Source organism: Bombus terrestris, chromosome 1, assembly GCF_910591885.1.
Source record: "Bombus terrestris chromosome 1, iyBomTerr1.2, whole genome shotgun sequence".
In the NCBI taxonomy this organism is placed as follows: domain Eukaryota; kingdom Metazoa; phylum Arthropoda; class Insecta; order Hymenoptera; family Apidae; genus Bombus; species Bombus terrestris.
In genome coordinates, this window is record NC_063269.1 from 7,480,247 (window position 1) to 7,504,197 (window position 23,951).

The following is a 23,951-nucleotide window of genomic DNA, read 5'->3' on the forward strand; positions in this document are numbered from 1 at the left end:
AAAATATCAGTAAAAGCTGCTACGGAGTCTAGAGAGTCAAAGAGAGCGACAAAAAATTGCAATTAATTATTAACACACATAATGAAAGAGGAAATGATAATAGATGCTTGGTATTAGGTTCTAATCGAGTTTTCGTATTGTTTGGAATTTCCATATCGTTCTGCTTCAGATTTGACATACTCGTCAACCGCTAATCGCTACATTGTTTCGGTTCAGGTGACCATCATTCTAAGGAAACACCCTATATACAAGACAATACGATTCTTGCCTGAAGGTGGGAAAAAATATTTAGTAAGAAGGTAAAATATAGTCTAAAGTCTCAGGTTACCGTTACATGGTTAATTTTACTTTATGGCACCCTATACTTTATGGCGTATACCCAGCCTCGGTTTTAATCATCGCGGATTACAATAAAATTATTTTTAGAAATAAGTGCGCAGATTTTTCAATATTTGAAACATCTCACACAGAGTTGGCACTTTTCGCGAATGTTCCTTGCAACAATATGCCATCGTTTGGCATTAAAAATGTTAATTGCGAATGCAGTAGAAGATAGTAAAAACTAAGAATAAAGATATTCGGATAAAACGTTATACACTTAGCTTGAAAAGCAGTAAAATCTTGAAAAATAGGGAAAAGTTCTCGTCTGTCAAATTAAAAAAAAAAGTATCGACGAAGTAGAACCTTTAAAATTGGCGACGCCTATGTTTTCTTACTGACCATCCTGAAATTGCTAAAGTGAGTCATCATTCGCATAACTGAATTTTCTAGCAGCTGTTTATATTCGTGTACAATGTAGCGGCGTATCCACTGTATCCGTTTACTCTCATTTCGATTGTTTTTCTAATTTTTCTTTATTTTTATCTAGCATTTTGCATTCGATGCGTCTTAGGCACCAAAGATTCTGAGCTCGAAACCTACACTGGCTTTTGTTGAGATAAATGTCATGTTGGTATGATCGCTAGTTCCTACATCCAGAGTTGGTGCTACTGCTTTGCGATTCTCTTCTGTTTTTCCCCCATCTTTTTTATCTGAGTTTTCGCTGTGTGTAAATGGCTGTACAAAGTGTGTGAAGTACACAGGATACAAAACTAATCTGTATGAATCAATTGAATATCACAACCCAAACCAATGTAATAACAGCTTTAAACAGCATCTGAAAAACGATAACATCCAAGAAAACAACTTGCGATTAAAAGAGTCGTATATCGAAAAATTCAAGGGTTTATTATAAATTAATATATAAAGATTACTCTGAACATTTTTCAATGATTTTCTATGCAATAATATAATAATTCTATGTAATAACTTTCTCTGTTTTCGTTTCCATCGTTTCGATTCTTTTTCATGTCCACAGTTCAAAAATCTCGCTTTTCATTCGATTCGCATTTATTTTCCGAACGACGATATAAATATTTTCTGCCACGTACTTAACAAGGGAAGGTTATAGGTATTCTTAAACGTTTGCAACCTTTCCCAAATTGAATTAACTAGCACGATGATGGCCCAAATATCTGAAACGTGCTTTCCGGAGCTAAATTATAACAGCGCCCCTCTTCCTCCCCCGTGGCAAAGTGGCAATACATCCCTTTTTGCAAACGACCCGCACACGAAAAAACGCTAAGACTAATGTGAGCAAAAGTCAAACTAATCCACCAGCTAGCCAAGTGACCACTTACAACAGGTTCTCAATACTGGAGACAACAGAAGACTCCATGGACACAACCGAAACGGTAAATAGACAACATACTCAAAGAATTCCTCCTCCCCCGCCAATCTTCATTGACGATGTCATCCACATTCAAACAATGATAAAGTCCATCGAGAAAGATATCAACAAAGAAGACTACAAAGTAAAAATTAATAATAATCATGTGAAAATTCTGCCGACCAACCCAGACGCCTATAGAAAACTAACTAAGTTGCTAAAAATCTTGAACGCAAATCTCCACATATACCAGCTCAAGCAAGAAAGACCTTTTCTTGTGGTGCTACGCAATATCCACCATTCAGCCAATCTAGGCGAGCTGAAGTTTGAAATTTTAAAATATGGCCACGAAGTAACTAACATTAACAACATAAGGCATAGAATCACGAAAAACCCGCTATCCTTATTCTTTATTGATATGAAACAAAAATCAAACAATAAAGAAATTTACAACCCCAATCGTCTGATGAACTCAATAGTAAAAATCGAACCACTTTTTGTAAAGAAAGAGATAGTGCAATGCAAAAGGTGCCAAAGATACGGCCACACGCAGAAATACTGCAACCATAATTTCCGGTGTGTTAAATGTGCAGGAAGTCACCCCACTGACCAATGCACTAAATCCTCAGAAACCCCCGCGAAGTGCATCCACTGTCAAGGAGAGCATCCTGCGAACTACAAACGCTCAGCCTATAAAAGCTATGTTAATTGTGATAAATAGTTCATAAAAAATCAGTGATACAAAAAGAATTTTTTATCTTTTATTAATTATATCTAATTATGTATTATTATTTCATTTCTTATATACTAAAGCTGCACTAATGTATGAATGTAAAAATATAATATGTTATGTTATAGCATATTCGTATTATTTTCTATACTAACTTAATATACTTAACAACACATATGATACATTTCTATTTTTGCTTATAAAGATACATTTACATACGAAATGGCTGTAAAATTGTTGTATTCTTGATGTGCGATAATAATTTATTAATAAGTACACTTTTTTGCTTTAGAATTATATGGAATTGAACGCTCTTTTAGCCAATCACTCAATTCACTATTCTCCAATTGATCTAACTGGTTTATTTTTGCCATTGTCTCCACAATATTGTTTTGATCCTGTTTAATGAATTATAGAACGATTATATGTAATTTTAACTTAATCATACAGAATTTAGAAACATAAATATGCGTATATTGGTAAAGATGAGCTGCCATCTTTATCAGATTTAGCTTTTGCTAGCTTCTCCTTTATCGTTAAATGTTTTCGTCTTCGATATTTTTCCTGCGGTAGCTATTATTAAATAGAGAAGATCATAAGCGAAGCATGCACAATGAAAGTATAATAAAAGAAAAAGTAAGCTCTGATTTTTATGATTTGAAGTATGTATATATATATATATATATATATATATAATAATAATAATAAATGAAATGAAACTGTATTACATATATATTTATATATATAAAACAGCTTCATTTTTAATGACAATAAGGGGAATAAAACAAAAAACAATTAGTTAGATGCGGAAAAAGTTAAATTTATTCAGATAAAATAAGATACATAATTCGAATTAATGTTTAATTAAGTAAAATACACTTAAAATACAAAAAAAGCCAAAAATATAAAGAAAAAATGTATTTGATCAATTTAGTATTATGTTTCTATTTATTAATTACTGTAGAAATAGTACTAGATATAAAATATTTTATCATTTCATGATATATACACTTAATTTAACGATACATCGTATCATACATTTTAATGACTGTACGTCATACAAAATTATACAAAATTTTACAAAATTATATTTATATTTATATGAGAGATATGGATAAGCTAATTTTTATATGTACACAATTATATATACAAATGTGCATGCATTACGTCAAAAAGATACGGCTCGTTGCTTTAATTTCTCCTTGGCAAATTATGCATTGCGAGAAAGCTTGTGAACAGTAATCGCAGGTTGCTGCATGTCCACAAGGTAGGAATGCAATCGTTGTTTCTCGTTCCGTGCAAACTTTACATAAACGAGCATTTTTCAATGCTCGATTTTTTTCCTTCGCAGCAGCTAAAATAGTAAACAGTATATTTAGATATAACACATAATAAAATTTATTATATGTATACGGATTTCATACAAATTAACGAATTTATGATCAATCTGTGTTTTTATTTTTATTACTTACCAACTTTCTGAACGAGAGTCATTTCATTAGTATCATTTCCACTATTGGATCTCTTAGGATTCCCATTCGCAATTTGTGTTGGTACCTGAAATAAATATAATGTACATAAGTATATACTCGAATTATTAATTATACATATGGTTCTGGGTATATGTTATTGTACTTACTTTTGGAGAGGTTTCATATAACTGCTGGCCTGTTACATTGTTAACATATTCGAAACCCATTATTGTTAATAAGTAACAACAGGTGGGAGACGAAATTGCATGTTGTTCCCATGGATCTTCTTCTGGTTTCCAATTTCCTATACCTAGTCCACATTGGTAACAGGTAGTGAAATCATTGATTCCGATGTAATAGAAACCAGCATCGGCCAATTCTTCTTTTGTCTGTCTCATACACGTAGGCCATGTTGTGAACGAGTTTAATCTTGATACGTAACTGGCATATTCGGAATTTTCCGGTTTTTTAATAATATTTAACCCTAAACGGCTAAGTTCATATGCCGTTGGGTTTCGTAAATACTTTAAAAAACGATGGTCATTAAAATTAAATGACTCATGATATTGTATCCCATAAGGATTAGGTACATATCTACTTCTTCTCCTTATAGGTATTTGAGGCTTTGGGGACATCGGGAAGCCGGGTATCAATGGTATCATTGTCGACGTCGAATGTCTCGGTGATATTAAATGCACCGGCCTTGCTGCCGATGTTGAAGGTACCGGTGCGGCTGAATCGTTCTCCGATATTGAATTAATCGCCGATGTTGAATAATTCGACGAAGTCGAATCGGCCGGAAACGTTTTATCAACCGAAGAAATGTCTTAAAACCTATTTAAAAAAAAAAAAAGAAATTAAAATATCTACTGATTATAACAAGCCGATATTATCGAAGTAATCTCAGACCCGTGTGCTTTAGCGCAAAAATTAAAGATTGTCTTTGAAAAATTACAGCGATTTTATTTGATAATTGAAGCGTTTGAAGAATCACGAAACTTTCTGTACAATCTACATAAATGCTTTCGCTACGATATTTTGACTTATAAATGGTAAAACGATTTTAGTTTACTCATTTTCGAGAAATATTATACGCGTACAATTGATGAAACAGGAATATATTACAGACAAAACTTACCGATATCGGATGTTCACGTCCCGATTCAACAGCACACCAACTCTTCAAGTGGAATCTTAACAAAGATTTAATATCTTATTCTTGTATATTTTATATTCTCAGATTTACTAAAACTGCGCTATCGCACGAATGAACAAACTCTTCGACTATCTATCAAATACTGAATCTTGAAACTTCTATTTCTGGAGAAAGAACTACCTGTTTCCTACAGTTCTTATCCCTACCACAGTAGCACAAGTTGTCAACCAATCAAATTTCATCGATGCTCCGCCCCTGTACTGTACTGTTCTGTACTGTTCTCAAGTAAACGACGCACGCTAGGTACAGCAAGATACAGAAATTATACCCCTTATTTACTCACATTTCGAAAATGATGCCGCTTTTGAAGGAATTCTTATTTGTTCGCTTCTTACTTGACAATATTAACACGTTGTTTAAAATATCAGTAAAAGCTGCTACGGAGTCTAGAGAGTCAAAGAGAGCGATAAAAAATTGCAAATAATTATTAACACACATAATGAAAGAGGAAATGATAATAGATGCTTGGTATTAGGTTCTAATCGAGTTTTCGTATTGTTTGGAATTTCCATATCGTTCTGCTTCAGATTTGACATACTCGTCAACCGCTAATCGCTACATTGTTTCGGTTCAGGTGACCATCATCCTAAGGAAACACCCTATATACAAGACAATACGATTCTTGCCTGAAGGTGGGAAAAAATATTTAGTAAGAAGGTAAAATATAGTCTAAAGTCTTAGGTTACCGTTACACGTTTAATTTTACTTTATGGCACCCAATACTTTATGGCGTGTACCCAGCCTCGGTTTGAATCATCGCGGATCATAATAAAATTATTTTTAGAAATAAGTACGCAGATTTTTCAATATATGAAACATCTTGAACAGGGTTTCCGCAGGAAAATTGAACCATTTGTAACATTTTATAAATTCATTTTGAGATAAAGGTCTCTCGCGATGCGAATAGTAAGACGCTGTAGCATTATGTTATATTGTATTATACATATTGTACCATGTCATATAAATATACATAGGTATTTATACATACATATGTATATATTCACATACATATACCTATATATATATACGTAAATTCCCTAGAGGACATGTAGGATAGGGATTCTTTTTGTTTTACGGGTAGCACGACAGGTTGTGTTTCACGGACAGACCGATCTTCTTTTGTTTTACGGACGATCATTTTAAAAAGCACGTTTTTCCCGAACGGACTGACAGAGAGTTACATTAGAGACAGACAAGGTTACGGAATAGTTATTTAAGATTTTAAAGACTGAAGAAGAAAGATCGGTAGCTCAGGACGTTGAAAATCGATTCTCGATTTTCAGGTAAACATTGTACTAAAGACTCGTTATTTCCCGTTTATATAATTATTGTTATTTATTGTTATAGTCGAATATTAATTGTTGTTTATTTTTGTATTTTATTATTTACTTCATAATAAAAACTCGATTTTTAGACTACAGAATCGATCCCTGAATTATCCCCAGATTACGATCTTACATATATATACACACACATATATATTTGTGTGGATATATGTATCGCAATCATATATCGTCTTTGGCACTTTTCGCAAATGTTCCTTGCAACAATATGCCATCGTTTGGCATTAAAAATGTTAATTGCGAATGCAGTAGAAGATAGTAAAAACGAAGAATGAAGATATTCGAGCAAAACGCAATACACTTAGCTTGAAAAGCAGTAATATCTTGAAAAATAACGAGGGAGACGTTCTCGTCTGTCAAATGCAAGAAAAATTATCGACGAAGTAGAACCATTAAAATTGACGACGCCTATGTTTTGTTACTAACAATCCTGAAATTGCTAAAGTCAATCATCATTCTCATAATTGAATTTTCTAGCAGCTGTTTATATTCGTGTACAATGTAGCGGCGTATCTTCTGTATCCGTTTACTCACATTTCGCTTGTTTTTCTAATTTTCCTTTATTTTTATCTAGCATCTTGCATTCGATGCGTCTTAGGCACCAAAGATTCTTAGGGCTACAAGTGAACGTTGTAAAATTTACATTTTTCTTGTATCTTGCAGTAAGTTTCTAATTCCTAAGAAAAGAATAAGTGGAATTTCCAAAGAAAAATTGTTCTATTTATAACGATCGTAAAATAGGGGGTACGTTTCTTAACGGCTTTATCACACCTGGCAAAATTCAGCTATTATTCTAAAAATTCTAAATGAAACCTTCATCACCCGAAATGATTCATCCTTTGGTACATTCGAGTGGAAAAATATGTTTTCTAAAGGCGACGCATGGGCAGATAATTTTATTTTCCTCCCTTTCCTGCCCGTATGTCTGACAAGGAATTCTGTTTATGATTAACATGCAGCGAGTCTCTATTGTGTACTACATAGAGAAATTTCAAGACCTACAGCAAATTGTTTGAATCCACTTCGAAGCGATACAAAGCTTTTATATTTTTGCACTTTGAGAAAATAAATTATTATTATACTTTGAAAAATAAATTATTCCGTATAACTCCTATTACTATTTATTAAAATTGATTCCCTCCACTGGACTTTTCACATCTGTGTATACAACTATGCCTACGACTACGAAACAAGTTCTTCTGCTCTTTTCTTCCGTTATCAAAATGTAATTACCCTAATCAAAATAATATATATCCATTAGATAATAGAAAGGGATACATCGGATATTGTTCTCCTTTTCTCTCTCCCTTCTATTTTCACTGTCTCTTATTAGAATTCTATAATCCATACCAGGATCGGCGTGACTTTTTGTGGGGCCAACTTCCAAAATTTTGCGGAGCCTAAATACACATTCAAATCTTACATTTAAATTTTATAACGAGGAATTATTTATTTACCAATGCTGTTACATATTATATATTTTTATAAGCAGTTTTTTAAACAAATCCGTGTAATATTTTTTCACGTCATAATTCGCTTTCAAGGGGCAAAAAATTCAATAAAAGCAGAAAATCTGTAATCATATATGACTGACTGCAAGAAAGTATTTATGTAGTGTTTAATTTCTCTAAAAAGTACATTCCTCTGAGAGCGCCCGGATTTTTATCTAAAGTAATTTCCAGGATATGAGGACTTTCTGGAGTTACACTGAACTTTGATGATTGTTGTCACTCCTTTAAACTGAATCATCGCTACTAAAAAAATGTCTTACATCTGTTAATGATATCATCATTCTGTAAAAAATTAATCGAAATAGCTGTTTTTTAATTGGGTAATTTTCGTAGACCGCAGGGCCTTTCAAAACGCGGGCCCGGGTTCCGGCGAAAACGCTGAACCTGCCTTGTGCCGGCCCTGATCCACGCAAACCCACATCAAAATCTTTATTTCCCACCAAATGCGTCTGTAATACCTAACTATAATGTTTCAATGTAGGGAATTTAGAATCTATAATTTGGCAAATATATATATATATGTACATTATTTAACATTATCTATTGTGAATTAACCTTCTAGTGCTTTTCTATACTTGTTTATCAAGGAAATTTAAATTGACTTGTGTTGCAAATTCCCTAATCTAAAACTATAAACCTATTCTATAAATTATTTCAAGAAATGTAAATATAACAGCTGTTTCTTCCATATTTATGTAAAATAATATTAGATAAGTTTTCCAATAACCGATACTCTGCTGTGATGCCATCATTTTGTTTAACAAAATTTGAGCTGATTAATGTTTTTATAAATTCAAAAAATATACAGCTATTCCTTACAAAATGTTTATTTTAGCATTTACTACCACAGCACATTTTTTCACGATATTGTACATTAATATAATTTTTTTGTCTTTTTGTACAGTTTCCTAGATCTAGCAACATGCAGATCTTCGTTAAAACCTTAACAGGGAAAACTATTACTCTTGAAGTTGAAGCTTCTGACACAATAGAGAATGTTAAAGCAAAGATCCAAGACAAAGAGGGTATTCCTCCAGACCAGCAGCGTTTGATCTTTGCTGGCAAACAACTAGAAGATGGAAGAACTCTTTCGGATTATAACATCCAAAAGGAGTCTACGCTACATTTGGTTTTAAGACTTCGAGGGGGAAATCACATTTAATCTATAGAGGACCATATTTCACATAAAGATTGGTTTGCTTCAATTTGTCATTGAAGATGCTAATCTTCCTAAGAACAAGGGAAACCTATGCTGCTGTTAGTAATTTGATAAAAAGTTGTATCCTTAATCTGCCTTGATAGAAAAGTCAGTCAGCTGTGTTTAATGATATTGATAGTATTGATAGCTCCATTATATAGCTTTTTTATGTATATTTCATATTAGCTACTACTTGCTATCACTATATGAGTCTATATTCTTTATTTATTCATGTGTAATGACAAGATTAGCAAGTTGTACCGACCCAATTGTATGTAACTACGTATTCTTGTAATGCATTTATGTTCATTAAACAATTATAGATACGTTCCTGGCATAAATGGTTTGTCTATGTCACCTCTTATTTACTGTATCATAAAGTATATCTGAACATTGTTTGTTGTGAACAAATTTTGGTCTATAGCTTTTTAATTTACCATTGTATATTGGAGTGTATAGTTTGCGTTTGTATATTTCATTTGTAATGATTTTGGATAATTGGAAATAATATTTTTCGAAAATATGTATGGCCGTATGTGTGTGTATGAGACAGGTTTCCAATATTTAAGACTTGGAAAATTTTAAAAATATCTCAAATATATTTATTTCATGACAAATATATCAAATTTGATTGCTTTCATGAATATTAACTTTACAACTTACTTAAACATTTAAATTTATTATATTTGCAATAACTTATATACAAAATTTTTCTAAGAGAAGAATAACTAATTTTACAATATTCAAATTTTCTTTATAGTTTAAGTATCGGTTTGAGCTAGGGAATTTAAAACTTCCGTTTAGTAATATCATAGACATATGTGGTATTAAATACCTAGGATCTACATATATGTATGTTTTACGTCATTCCACGTCCCTTTCTCTGGCTTACTTTACTATATTGTCAATCAAATAGAACGTTCGTCGGAATTTGACTTTTTGAAGAACTTAGCTTGCTTCAAGAATTATTTGGAAGCATGTAAGTATATTGCATAGTTACTTTTTCTATAATTGTGCATAAGAATCTTAATAAGTTGTCAAATAATCAATATTTTTCAATTCTATTGTTAAGTCTCCATTTTGCATTTGCAGCATTCGAATCTATTAACATTTTCCTAAATCGACTTCCAACTGCGTCATGTAACATCGATTACATTACATTACAGAAAACAATTCATTTACAAATCTAATGCAAAAGCTTGTTCCTTTTATGGCATACTTATATATATATATAATAATTAATTATTAATTAATTACATTAATAATGTAACAGAATAATAATAGCAAATATATATATATATATATATATATATATATATATATATATATGTTATATCAAGAATTTCATCCAATTAAGAGTTATGTAGTGACATTCCACTTCTTGTACATTGTCGAATCTTTTTGCAACTTTGATTAAGATGTTATTTTTATACATTATTAATCCACTACTTAGCGTTAACCATATGTTAAATTTTAAATTATATTTTATTATTATTATATAAACAATGCAATATTTCAAAAGTAATAAACAGATTTTTCAAGAAAATAACAATATGTCAATACAATAACATCATACAAAAAATATTCATTCTTACCATCTTTCTTTAACAAACAAGAATTTAAATTTCTGTTATATTATTATCATCTCATGTCATTAATCTTGTGATGCTTACATCTATTTTCTTCATTCTTTCTTTATATAGTTTTCAGATCTATCAACATGCAGATCTTTGTTAAAACATTAACAGGAAAAACTATTACTCTTGAAGTAGAAGCTTCTGATACAATAGAGAATGTGAAAGCTAAGATCCAAGACAAAGAGGGTATTCCTCCAGACCAGCAGCGTTTGATCTTTGCTGGCAAACAACTAGAAGATGGAAGAACTCTTTCAGATTATAACATCCAGAAAGAGTCTACACTCCATTTAGTGTTGAGACTTCGCGGAGGAATGCAGATCTTTGTTAAAACACTTACTGGTAAAACCATTACATTGGAAGTTGAAGCATCTGACACAATAGAGAATGTTAAGGCTAAAATTCAGGACAAAGAGGGTATTCCTCCAGACCAGCAGCGTTTGATCTTTGCTGGCAAACAACTAGAAGATGGAAGAACTCTTTCAGATTATAACATCCAGAAAGAGTCCACACTCCATTTAGTGTTGAGACTTCGCGGAGGAATGCAGATCTTTGTTAAGACACTTACAGGTAAAACCATTACCTTGGAAGTTGAAGCATCTGACACAATAGAGAATGTTAAGGCTAAAATTCAGGACAAAGAGGGTATTCCTCCAGACCAGCAGCGTTTGATCTTTGCTGGCAAACAACTAGAAGATGGAAGAACTCTTTCAGATTATAACATCCAGAAAGAGTCCACACTCCATTTAGTGTTGAGACTTCGTGGAGGAAGTTCCAAGCTATTTTAAGAGTACAATCTATCGGAAATGTTTAGTAAAATTGGTAGTATTGATAGAGTTATTTTATTTTACTTTTTTATGCTTATTTCATATTTAGCATTGCTTCTATAAACTTATCAATGTGTAATATCAAAAAGGACAAATTGTAACAATGCAATTGCATATGTACATTTACACATTCTTGTAATGCAATTTTGTTCATTAAATATTTACTAATATATTTGTGGTATAGAGATATTTGTGTCTTTCCTTCGTTATTTAATGGAAATATTGATTCAAATATTATCTATTATTAACCTTGTATTGTATATTTTCTGGTCTAATACTGCATAGATCAATATATCAATTTTGTTTTGATACTTAATTTGCAATCTTTGCTTTGATAGAATGTTACGTCCAAACGTTTTCTGAATATTTACATATTTTAAGTACGCATATTGAACAAACAATTAAAAAATTTTGCCTCGTTTTCCTTTAAATCAGTAAACATGGAACCAAACGTTGTTTCAAGAATTCTGCCGACAATAAAAAAATTTATCCGACATATATATAAAATAATGCATATAAAGAAAATACATTTTTCTATCGTTTTGCTAACAGTTTACCATATTCATGGCTACCTTTGCAATCTAGCAAATTTACGATATGAAAGCGAACGCAAGACGTGCAGAAAGTTAACACAAAACGCTCGGATGTATTGCAAGAATATCAAAGAATTTTTGTACTTGTGTACTTGTTCCGGACTTAAACGTATAATGCATAATTAAGTATATTTAAAAAGCAAATATACTTTTGAAAATAAGTATTAAAATCTATGCTATATCTTAGTGTACACAAAGAAATGAACAAAACTACTACTAAACGAAAATTTATCGAAAATATCGTTCTAAATTCTTTTTATAAATTCTTTTCTTCCCTTTTTCTAAGTAAGTAACAACAATAATTTGTGACAATAAAATAGAATAGACGCCGAGTGCAGAGTCCTGTATTAGAGGCTAGGCATTAACCTAATGTATAAAACTCGTGATCACTTTCTCTTATAACAAACTGAATTACTTGGCGAACGAAGTCGTTTCATATAAAAGAATATTTTAAAAAAAACGCGATTCCAATACGTGTGTACACAGACTTATTTATCTCTTACGGCCGTTAACAAGATCGTATTCTTTTTAATTATCATAATGCAGCATGTATAATTAATGAAAGAAAATTTTCATCGTTGTTAAGGTAAGCTGTTATTATCTAATTGTAAACGTGTCTTATTTCTCGCCGAAGAATATAAAACACTGTTCATATTATTTCGTAAATAGTGGAAATTGTTTAATTAAATGACTATTGCTATACATATAGGATATGAATGGATTACGGTATGATCGCGATGTGGAGGGATGAGTGAATGCAAGAGCTTTTGCAAATCAAGTTCATTCTATGAATCCCTGGGGATTGCAACTACAATAAATATTATTATTATACACATATGTATGTTTTAAAATGTAATTGCGTATTTAATTTCATTAATGGATTAACGCAGTTGTGTTCATGTAAGGTATTACTCTGAATACACACGAGCGACATTTCACCGCACGATCTCGCTGCGATCCTGTATGCATTTCTTTATTTTCCTATTAAGAACAATACAGACGAACATACGATTGCAGTGGGATCGCGCAGCAAAATGTCACTCGTGTGCATCGATGATTATTCGCTAACGACGATAACAAAAATTTTTTTCAACGATAAATCAATATCAAGAATGTCTAATTTCAATTACATACAATGAGCGAGCGAAATAACAACAAAGTATATTTCATTCTTGCTTGCTACGTTCAACGATGATTAGTAATCGTAATTAAATGTTCATCAAAATACGAGTCATCAATTATACACACGATACTTACGTCAGGAATAAACATCGGTCCATTTCTACATTCGGTATAGACGTATAATACAATTCGTGATATTTTTAAATACCGTAATTATTATCGCGATTTCTTTGTGTTTCTTATCTGGTCGGCTCGGACAATGCGTATGCGTAAGAAGCATAATCAGAAGCGTAGGTTCGTTAACGACTCTTCTCGCGACTTTCTGCAGCCCTTCAAGGAAGGTTCGTTCTCTTATGGTTAATTATTATTATCCGACCGCGTGAATCGCGTGACCAGCGTCGTCCCACAGCCATGAACCCGGAACCGCATGCATATTTCCTACATAAAGGATTCCTTTCTTTTTTTCTTGCCATTTTTTGTCGAGTTACTTCTTCCTCTTTCTTTTTTCGGTGAGACTCGATCGACGTAATCGCGACGATGTGGCGATCGTTAAGATCATCGACCAAGTCACGGGCGAAATACCGCGGAACAGGTGAAATTGTATCGCGTTGAAACGTTCCAAATAGAAAGTGCTGTGCACAGCCTCGTGATTGCTACACCACCTCTCCCCCAAACGTATTCGCGTCCGATCGAAATGGCAAAATACAAGAAGCGATCCTGTCAACGTTAAGCGAGCCGTTTATTTGCCGAATAATTTGAGAAAACTATTGGGTTGGCAACTGAGTGATTGTAGATTTTGTCACTAGGTGGTATTGACAAAATCCGCAATTACTTAGTTGCCAACCCAATAAAAGCATAGGACGAAAGTAGAGAATCTCGAACAAATGAGAAATAAGAGTAATAAATGTTTAACGTGAAAAGAAAGAATACATACGTATAGTATAATTGTGATTAAAAATTTAAGATGAACAAATTGATAAAATAATAATGAGTTAGAGATATGATCTAAAGAAAATAGTATCGATTATTTGAAAGCACGATAATAGTAAAACGTTAAAATTGAAAGAGAAAGTAGAAAATTACCTGAACTGTGATAAATATGGAAAAAGTAAGTAAAACGGCGAGGAAAGGGTTAATAACGTTATTGGTAATTTGGAATAGAAAACGATTGTGTCACAAAATTACGGATATAAGTGTAAATGTTTACGTTTTTATTCTCATGTTTCTGTGAGAAGATAATCGTTACTTTTGCACGCTTTAAGGGGAAAACATTACGTAAATTGTGGTCGTTTCTTGTATAATTTAAATGGAGTTACAGCGAAATCCCAATCGATCATGTTTAAAGCGATTGTTACGTGCAGAGTAGATACGTGGAACGATGAAAGTGCATAGCAATAAAATGTGACATTAAGACGTATTTTTTCTTATATAAAACGTTCTATTGCGTTTTCTTTTCGATCGAGAAAATGCCAAGTGGGAACGGTATATCGCGAATATGTTCATTCGCTGAAGGACTGATTCTCTAACGCGACAACAGGTAAGATAACCTTTTTTCAAAAAAGATTGTAATTCTCTCCACCTTCATCTTCAATATCAAAGAATTAAATCACTATACACTCAGCAAAATACTACTATTATATTATTATTTTTTTTTAATTATTTGATTTGTACTTTATAATTTGTCCAGCTGGTCATTCGGTAAATTTTTCTAGCTTAATTGCTAAATAATATGTGCTAAATAATAATTGTTATATATATAAATAATATTATATATACAATAAAAAATAATTGCTAAATAATATCAGCGGAATAGCATCTTCGAGTTTGACTATTTCATTTCTTTAGTGAGGTTAGTGGGCTGACTATTATATTATGATACTTTTTCCTCACCATCGGTATTTAATGTACATATTTTCAACTTACATCTATATGAATAAACTCAAACAACAATTTTTACATATCTGTCTCAAGATAAAGCGTAGTACGTGATACAAAATGTGAATATCTCTGGAAAAATGAATTCCATTTACGAGTGAAAGTACATACAGTATATCTGAAAAATGCTTTTATCGAATAGAGTAGCGAGCTTTTTCATCTCTAAAACAAATTCGTCATTGAGCACTCTGTATTCCATTGCATTTTAAATATTTTTATGTTATCCTAAAATTATTCTCCTAAAACTATTTTAACTGTTTAGACTCATCTAAGCAACTGGATCTTTAATCGTCTTGATCCTCGTGATTTCCTTCTTGTGGAATCCCCTTTGCGAAATATCTTTTTCCTGCTATTCAGATGCGATCAATTGAGGCGAATGCAGAACCAAAAGGTCGTGGATTCCCACGTTGCGAAAATTACCCTTGGATAACGGCCATATGTGAAATGTTAGTGATCTCGGTCGTGGGTGGTATCTACGGCATTCCGTTAGATGTTGCACCCATCTTTATTCCATAATGTGGATCACAGTTGCGGAAAACGCTTTTACACGCATCGAGTGTCTCGTACTGTGTACCTCATCGGTGTATCGAACACAGTGCACGATGTTTTACGTAACTCTTCATTCTAAGAAAATTGTTCTAACCCACGGTTTAATCGCTGCTGTTTCGAATTTAACCGTTTCCTTTCGTAGTTCTTCGAAAGTTAATTTCCATTGTTCGATGGTAAAACGCTTACGAAGTAAGATATATTATTATCCAAATAAGTTTCTACAGTTTGTTACGTTCGGGATAGAAGGTAGAAGAAATATCATTAAATTTGCGGAAATTTCACGTAGAAGTAGGTGATTCGATCGCACGATATCCTCCGGTTATAAGAAGAAACTGCTGCTTGAAATACCAATTTACCTTTTGTGACATTTTAATTTGCAATCGCGTTAACTTCGTCGATTAAAATTTATTCCTTTCGATCAAATTTCTACTTTACATTTTCAGCTTCGAGCTTTAACGAGCCATTCAAAGACCGAATTTCACGATGATTCTGCATCTGTTGATTCTTCGGATGTGAAATTTCATTTCTGAAATCGCTAGACGATGAAAACCAAGTGATTCATAGAAGGTCTATTTATATAGAAGGTCTAATACATAAAGTTAACGATTATTAGAACGACGAGAGAAAGTACCATGCGACACATTCTCGATATAATTAAAATGCCAGGCCAAGATCCTCCCGATAATATGCATGTGCTCATCAAGTTTCACACCCGGCAGCCCATTCAATTCAAAACTACACATAGCTCGAAGCATCCTCAACCATTCTACGCATTCTTACATTTTACGATATACCACAAACCTTTGAACGTTTCCCTTGTTTCATCATCGTTCGACGACGATCCTTACTACCTGTACAATTGATATTCAGTTTTTACGAACATAATAAGACAAATTTCGCTGAACTATCTCTTTTACATTACCTACAGATTAACATCATAATTATATTTTCTACGTATGCTTCCTTTTCCTACTATTCTGTAAGTGTAACGTGGTAGAAAACTGTTGCGTGAAAGAAAAATGATTTCGGAAGATATGGACGACGTACGATCTATGTCGAGGCAATGAGCAAAATTTTTCGCAGCTACCGTTATACTCGAAGCGAGAGTAAACACGATAGTACGAGGAAGGATGTACGAGCGATTCAACATCAGTGAAAACGCTAATTATTACGGTGAAATCATTAATTATGTCGCTCGTATCCCGTCTTCGTTTCGTATTTCTTTTTTTTTTCCATTTTCTCTTTAAGGCTGCTCCCTTGCTCGTCTCGCGTCTCTTTGCCGACGCGGTCGTTTCCATCCTTCTTCCTCGTGCCCCTCTGTGCTCTTCTTTTTCTAAGCTTCTCTTTCACCGTTGCATTCTTTTGTTGCGTTAATTATGCGAACGACTCCCACGACTCAAGAATGCCGCTCAAGATCATGAACTACGGTCGTGTCAGTCGACGACTTTTCTAATTATTCTCAACTGTCTTTATCCCCGTCTTCCTCGCACGATTTTCACGTTTTCCAGCTGAATATGAAATCGATAGACGTTTGGAGCGGACCCTCCGTGTAATTGGCCCAAGTTCACGCGACATCGCACCTGATATTTGTAAAATGATTCCAATAAAATTTAAACAAGGCCAGCCGTTCGACCACGTGAATTTATTTATTCGTACTTTTTTAATTATTTTTATTATATATATATATATATAAAATCCATCGTTAATATTTTACTATACTCGTTTGCTCTTCTGACGTTTATTTCTACTTTTTATTTGGTCTTCGATTGCATTTCTCGTAATTCGCCTTTTGTAATTCCAAACATATTTAATTTCGTATGATTTAGTAATATATAGCTTCATGTATGATGACAAAAATTTGCCACTGTCCAAACGAAACGTATGGGACCTAAGGGAACGCTTCGTTGGACGGTGAGAAAAGATGCAAATTCGAGCGTTTTGCGTTTGGTAGTTGGATCGTTGAAAGATTAGGCGTTCAGTGTCACATTAAACCGAATAGCAATTAAATTAATGTGACATGATTCGGACGTTAATTAGATTTAAAATTAGAAAGGTTTCGTAGTCTTCGATAACGTGAGATTTGTTACAGTCATATGTTCTTGACGTAAAATATTTTTTTTTTTATTATTTATTAGAATATTTACAATCAATTCTCGTTGAGAATTTTCAGTGATTCGCTTTATTTGGCGCGATACAATGACATGGCTAAGACATAAAATATGACGTGAATTACACTTATTGCTAGATACCGTTCATCTATTTTTCACGCATGCACAGATTTTATGCTACGTGGAAAAGAACGAAGTGCTGTGAAACGCGAGAAAACACGCGTTGACCGCAAAAACGGATGAACGAGCAGCTCTTTAATCGACAATGGCTATTTTAATAAAAACAGGTTGACTTTGCTATTTCCAGTTCGTTGTCGTCGAAAATGTAAACAGTATTCGATAGCTCTTTCTTTTACTTCTTTCGTCTTTCAACCTTTCGCAATTCCTTCGAAAGATCGTTCGATTCGTATATCTGATAAATAACTATTACGCTTCCTTTTTTCCGGTTACGTTAAATTCAGATAACAGAGGCATTTGAATATTCGTTATTAAAGTAAATGAATTATCGATGGTAATTTTTGAACGTTATTGTGTAAAAGGAATATTATATAAGCCGCATGAAATATTTTTATAATGCTGGAACACGTTGTTCGTTCGTTTCGAATGTTTTTACCAAGCTGGAAAATAAGTGTTCCACCAAATCGATGCGACATAGATTTACGGGGATATTCGTGGTCAGTGATGTATTAAAATTTAACATTAGACGCCCACAGTGGCTCATTCTTAGCTGACCTTTGCCACATTTGGAGATGCCACAGGTACGCCGAATATCGGTGATTCAGCTCTAAGATTTCATGAAACTAATATTGCAGAATCTAGGATTGCATAGCATTATACCTACAGGATTGCATAACAGTATATCCCTTAACATTATACCTACGATCATAACTAAATAATAATCAAGATCGAAATAATAGTCTTATATATTATGTCCGTAATAATTAAGCGATTCATACGTTTTAAGAAACAGAAATCTAAATATTCCGGATATGAGAAATGCAATTTACACGGATAGTGAGACATTTCATTTTCGTTTGATTATGTCGCTTAAGTCGCAGCCGAGGTTGATAACGAGTTACGAAAAACGTACCGCCTCTGAAACAAACATTGTACGTTGTACAGTGTTGTATAATATATACACTAAAATATGATGGGAATGCGCGATTCTAGAGATTGCGGGAATGAACCGCGATATGTAACTTATGCAACGCGAACTTGAACTAGCGTGTCGCGAAGTTGAACTTACGCGACGAATGCAGACTCTGCGAATGTCTCGTAACAGCTGCTGTCCTGTTTTTGCGTCCAGGCTTTCAGGACATGAATTAAAATATCGTATGTAAGCACAGCGCAACAGCGGTTTAAATTTAAGTTACAATAATAATCTTAAAAAAAAGAAAAAAAATGTAATAATGCATGGCTATGTCGTACCGTCGCGTATCGGACAATTTTGCCTGCACCACCCTACAATTAGAATTTAGCGTTTATTCTGGAAAAAAATCATGTAAAAAAAAAATATGTAAAAAACCTGGAATTAATAAACAAAGATTTAAAAAAAAAAAATCTCGTAACAGCGGCAGTTTAGCGTCGATGATAAGTGCACAACGCTCAGAAACGATCGTTTGAGGGATCGCGGAATTATCAAGTAATTTCGATGGCAGAGAAGACGCGTTTTAAACGCGGAGGAAACAGGTGGAATTGCTCAGAGTATCTTATGAGGTGGCAGAAATCGAATGTACGAATTGTTCGTCGAATTCTGCGCTGCGAAAGGAGTTCGAATATCGCATGGGAAGAAGAGACAAAAGTCTCGACGAATAAAATTTAATTTATACTTTGCAATTTGTCCAGCTAGACATTTGGTAAATTTGTCTAACTTAATTGCTAAATAACATGTGGATGGCTACCCCCAGCGGGATACCATCTTCGAGTTTGACTATTTTATTTCTTCGGTGAGATCGATAGAATGTTTTCTTTTTGGTTTTCTTTTTACGAGAGTTTTGCTCGCTTCAGCTAGTTTCGATGTGTTGCCGTTCTTTCCTTATATTTTTCTACGTACTTACCGATTTCTTCTTTCACCTTATGCCGTATGGCTCTCCTTGTCCGAATATGCGAGTCCGATAATTGTAGTTAAAAAGAGAAATGATCCAGTGATTATGCGTAGACTATGGTAAAATATCGAAAATTGTCGTGCAATCTCCAGTGGAACATCGATCGGCTAGACAAGCTACAAGGCACAAAGATTTTCTCCACTCTCGACTTAATAGGATATTCCATGTACCCATAGATAAAGAAAATTGAAAATACAGCTGGTTTATTGCACCTGACAGATAATGTGAATTCTTGTAGGTTTCGTTTAACCGGTGCAACTCAGCAAACGTATCCCAGAAATTTCTTAACAAAGATACCTACAAATTGTTGAAAAGGGACATTGTCATATGTTTAATAGTATTTTGCCTTATTACCGAAGGCAAAGAAAAGTCTATTTAAGTAATAGAAATAGCGTTTAGAAATAATCTCATAATAAACTGAAAGGAGCACTGTTTCTTACAAACTTATATTGAGGTTTAGGGTATGTCGTAAAATGAGGTAGTGTTCATTTTTCTGAAAGAAAAATGTAAAGGTCAGCTGATTAAAAACAGCGGTTTCAGACGATTAGCAATGCCTAAGAATAGGAAGAAGCACTTTCTTACGAACTTGTATTGAGATTTTAGGGTATGTCGTAAAATGAGGTAGTGTTCATTTTTCTGAAAGAAAAATGTAAATGTCAGCTGATTAAAAACAGCGGTTTCAGACGATTGGCAATGCCTAAGAATAGGAAGAAGCACTTTCTTACGAACTTGTATTGAGATTTTAGGGTATGTCGTAAAATGAGGTAGTGTTCATTTTTCTGAAAGAAAAATGTAAATGTCAGCTGATTAAAAACAGCGGTTTCAGACGATTGGCAATGCCTAAGAATAGGAAGAAGCACTTTCTTACGAACTTGTATTGAGATTTTAGGGTATGTCGTAAAATGAGGTAGTGTTCATTTTTCTGAAAGAAAAATGTAAATGTCAGCTGATTAAAAACAGCGGTTTCAGACGATTAGCAATGCCTAAGAATAGGAAGAAGCACTTTCTTACGAACTTGTATTGAGATTTTAGGGTATGTCGTAAAATGAGGTAGTGTTCATTTTTCTGAAAGAAAAATGTAAAGGTCAGCTGATTAAAAACAGCGGTTTCAGACGATTAGCAATGCCTAAGAATAGGAAGAAGCACTTTCTTACGAACTTGTATTGAGATTTTAGGGTATGTCGTAAAATGAGGTAGTGTTCATTTATCCGAAAGAAAAACAGAACGGTCAGCTAATTCAAAATATATGGTAATTTCACACGATTAGCAATGCCTAAGAATGCAAAGAAGGTTCAGTTTACTCGACTTAACTATGTATTTTTGTAAATTTGCAGCAGGCTACGCAAATATTGCCCGGAATTTTCGTTTCAACAATGAAGAGGGAAGCGCGTTTGAAAAATGAGAAATACTAATATACGATGTTGAGAATATATTGGCGGCACAAAGGAATAGGATGCGAGTAAATTTTATTGCAGCTGGAATGATTCACCCAGGACCCTTGCAGGACTTTTGCAGGACCTGAATACACATTCAAATTCTACAATTAAGTTTCACAACGAGAAATTATTTATTTACAAATGCTGTTACATATTATATATTCTTTATAAACAGTTTTTTAAACAAATCCAAATAATATTTTTTCGCATCCATAATTCCCTTTCAAGGGGCAAAAAATTCAATGAAAGTACAAAATCTGCAATCATGTATGACTTTTGCAAAAAGCTATTGATGTTGTTTAATTTCTGTAAAAAGTACATTTCTCTGAAAGCGCCCGGATTTTTGTCTAAAGTATTAGGTTATCCGAAAAGTGTGTTTCTTTCGTAAGCGTGTTTTTTACAACAGTACACCTTCATATAAACGTGAAACCAAGTCTGTGAAATGTCGCGGTGTTTATCTCAACAGAACAAAATAGGTCCTATGTAATTCGATAAAATAATATAAAACAAAAAACGTTGTGCGTCTATTATTTCCTCATAAAACGAAAGAAACTTCTCGGATAACCTAATAATTTCCAGGATATGTGGACTTTATGCAGTTACATTGAACTTTGATGATTTTTGTCACTTCTTTAAACTGAATCATCGCTACTAAAATAATGTCTCGCATTTGTTAATGGTATCATCATTCTGTAAAAAGTTAATCAAAATCGGTGTTTTTTAATTGAGTAATTTTCGTAGGCCGCGGGGTCTCTCAAAACGTTGGTCCGAACCTGCCTTGCGTCGATCCTGGTTTCACTACATGCTTTATACATTTTTTTTTTTTTTTATTTATTTATTGAAATTCACAATTTGTCCAATTTGGACATTTGGTAGAATTTTTTAACAGTTATATTAACATGTTTGTGGCTATCCCCAGCGGGGTACCATCCTCGCGTTTGCTAGGTTATATCCTTTATGATATGCTTTATAATGGCAGGAAAACGACTGAAATAAAGGAATCTTATAGCAGGCATCTTTCTTTGACTGTAAGTATTTTGAGGTCGCGATGGATTATTAATAGCAGGCATAAGCTAGAAATACTGGCTATTGTCAAATCTGAAGAAATTTAGAATAGATGAACGGTACAGTAATCGTCGTTGTGAATAAGATTGATTTACGAGTTAGGGTAACGAAATAAAAATCTTTATTTGTAAATGACGAAGGGACTATAATAACGAATGGATTGACGATACCTGAGTAAAAGCATATTTGTAAGACTGCCAGGCCGAACAGAATATCAGATATAATTATAATTATAATTATATTGCAAATATCTTGAGGAAGGGCTATTAGTGATGAGCCGACCGTACTTTATCCGTGCGTTGTCCCCATGCAAGTTAATTTTCAAACGAGATCTATTCTTCTATTTATAGCTTTATCATCGTACAGTTGACAAATACTTTCCTATAAATTTATATAAATTATTTTTATTTATATAAGTTGTTGCACAAGTGTACGAATATATACGAACAATAGCAAGAATATGAAATGATGTATATAAACTTTGATCACAGATACCTTTCCGATATAAACTTCGAATATTGATACAAAGAACAAAAAGTGGCTATTTTTTATATATCGAAAAAAGTTCAAATGGAAACGGAAAATTCCAGTCTGAGAGAGAAACATATTATTGTACCTTTGGATATTAACGATTGTTTCGGTTTACAAAATCTAAAGGCAAATAAATTTAGAACAAATTGTTATTGCCGTTTCTTGTAATCTTCAGCCGGAGTTACATAAGAAGGTTAACTTTTTGTCGTAACGTCCGCCAATATAAACGTATAAACGTATTCCATAGGATATTATTATTATTATTTTTTCGGTTGGCATAATAACGTTAAGTGAACGACGATTATAACTGACATACACTATCTCTTGTACTTGTACTGATTTTAATACAACTAACTATTACAAATTCATCCGTTCGTTTCTTTATCAAACAAACCTATACGTTTAGTCCATCTCATATGTATATTTATTATAAAACAGATACTACGTAAAACTAGTTTCTATTCATGCCCGTTATGATTTATTTAAAAAGAAATAATTATTGACAGACACTGCAGAAATGTGACAAAATTGTTGCGTTTAATGTAAGAATTGAAATAACAAATATTTCTAAAATATGCAATTATTTTTTTAATTAGGACATCGTTATAAATATGTAAGTACATTATGCTGCGTATGTATTTGGTTGGCAACTAAGTGGTTGCGAATTTTGTCATTAGGTGGCAGTCTTGTACAGGAGCGTTACTAAATAAGGCCAACCCTGAAGTAATGCCATAAGGCGATTCGGGGGTTGGCGCTTGTGAGGTTAAAGGGATGGTAAAGGAGGTACTTTTAGTGCCATCTACCAGCTTCCATATAACCCAGTAACACATTACTGAATATGCGTAATAGCATTTTCCCCTCTTCGCGG

General features: G+C 33.2%; 2 protein-coding genes and 3 long non-coding RNA genes across 5 annotated transcripts; 3 read left to right on the forward strand and 2 right to left on the reverse strand.

Moving 5' to 3' along the window:
* Window positions 1–888: 888 nt before the first annotated feature.
* Window positions 889–4,572, reverse strand: LOC125385100 (baculoviral IAP repeat-containing protein 8-like). Its single transcript, XM_048405839.1, has 4 exons — window positions 4,078–4,572; window positions 3,911–3,995; window positions 3,606–3,792; window positions 889–1,096 (listed from the first exon to the last, which is right to left on the reverse strand). Exons 1-4 carry the CDS (start codon window positions 4,570–4,572, stop codon window positions 889–891), a joined length of 975 nt encoding a protein of 324 aa, XP_048261796.1.
* Window positions 4,573–6,374: 1,802 nt separating this feature from the next.
* Window positions 6,375–6,734, forward strand: LOC125387166. Its single transcript, XR_007227714.1, has 2 exons — window positions 6,375–6,409; window positions 6,541–6,734. It is a non-coding gene; the product is annotated as an uncharacterized LOC125387166 (long non-coding RNA).
* A 1,750-nt stretch (window positions 6,735–8,484) lies between these two features.
* On the forward strand, window positions 8,485–11,811 carry LOC100643517 (polyubiquitin-B). The gene is given in 3 exon segments (XM_048414325.1): window positions 8,485–8,643; window positions 8,885–9,157; window positions 10,899–11,811. Coding segments are annotated over 2 exon segments (957 nt in total). The 5' UTR covers window positions 8,485–8,643; window positions 8,885–8,902; the 3' UTR covers window positions 11,601–11,811.
* Window positions 11,812–13,701: 1,890 nt separating this feature from the next.
* Window positions 13,702–23,451, forward strand: LOC125387165. Its single transcript, XR_007227713.1, has 2 exons — window positions 13,702–14,891; window positions 21,386–23,451. It is a non-coding gene; the product is annotated as an uncharacterized LOC125387165 (long non-coding RNA).
* On the reverse strand, window positions 22,354–23,930 carry LOC125387164. Its single transcript, XR_007227712.1, has 3 exons — window positions 23,169–23,930; window positions 22,723–22,933; window positions 22,354–22,474 (listed from the first exon to the last, which is right to left on the reverse strand). It is a non-coding gene; the product is annotated as an uncharacterized LOC125387164 (long non-coding RNA).
* Window positions 23,931–23,951: the final 21 nt, after the last annotated feature.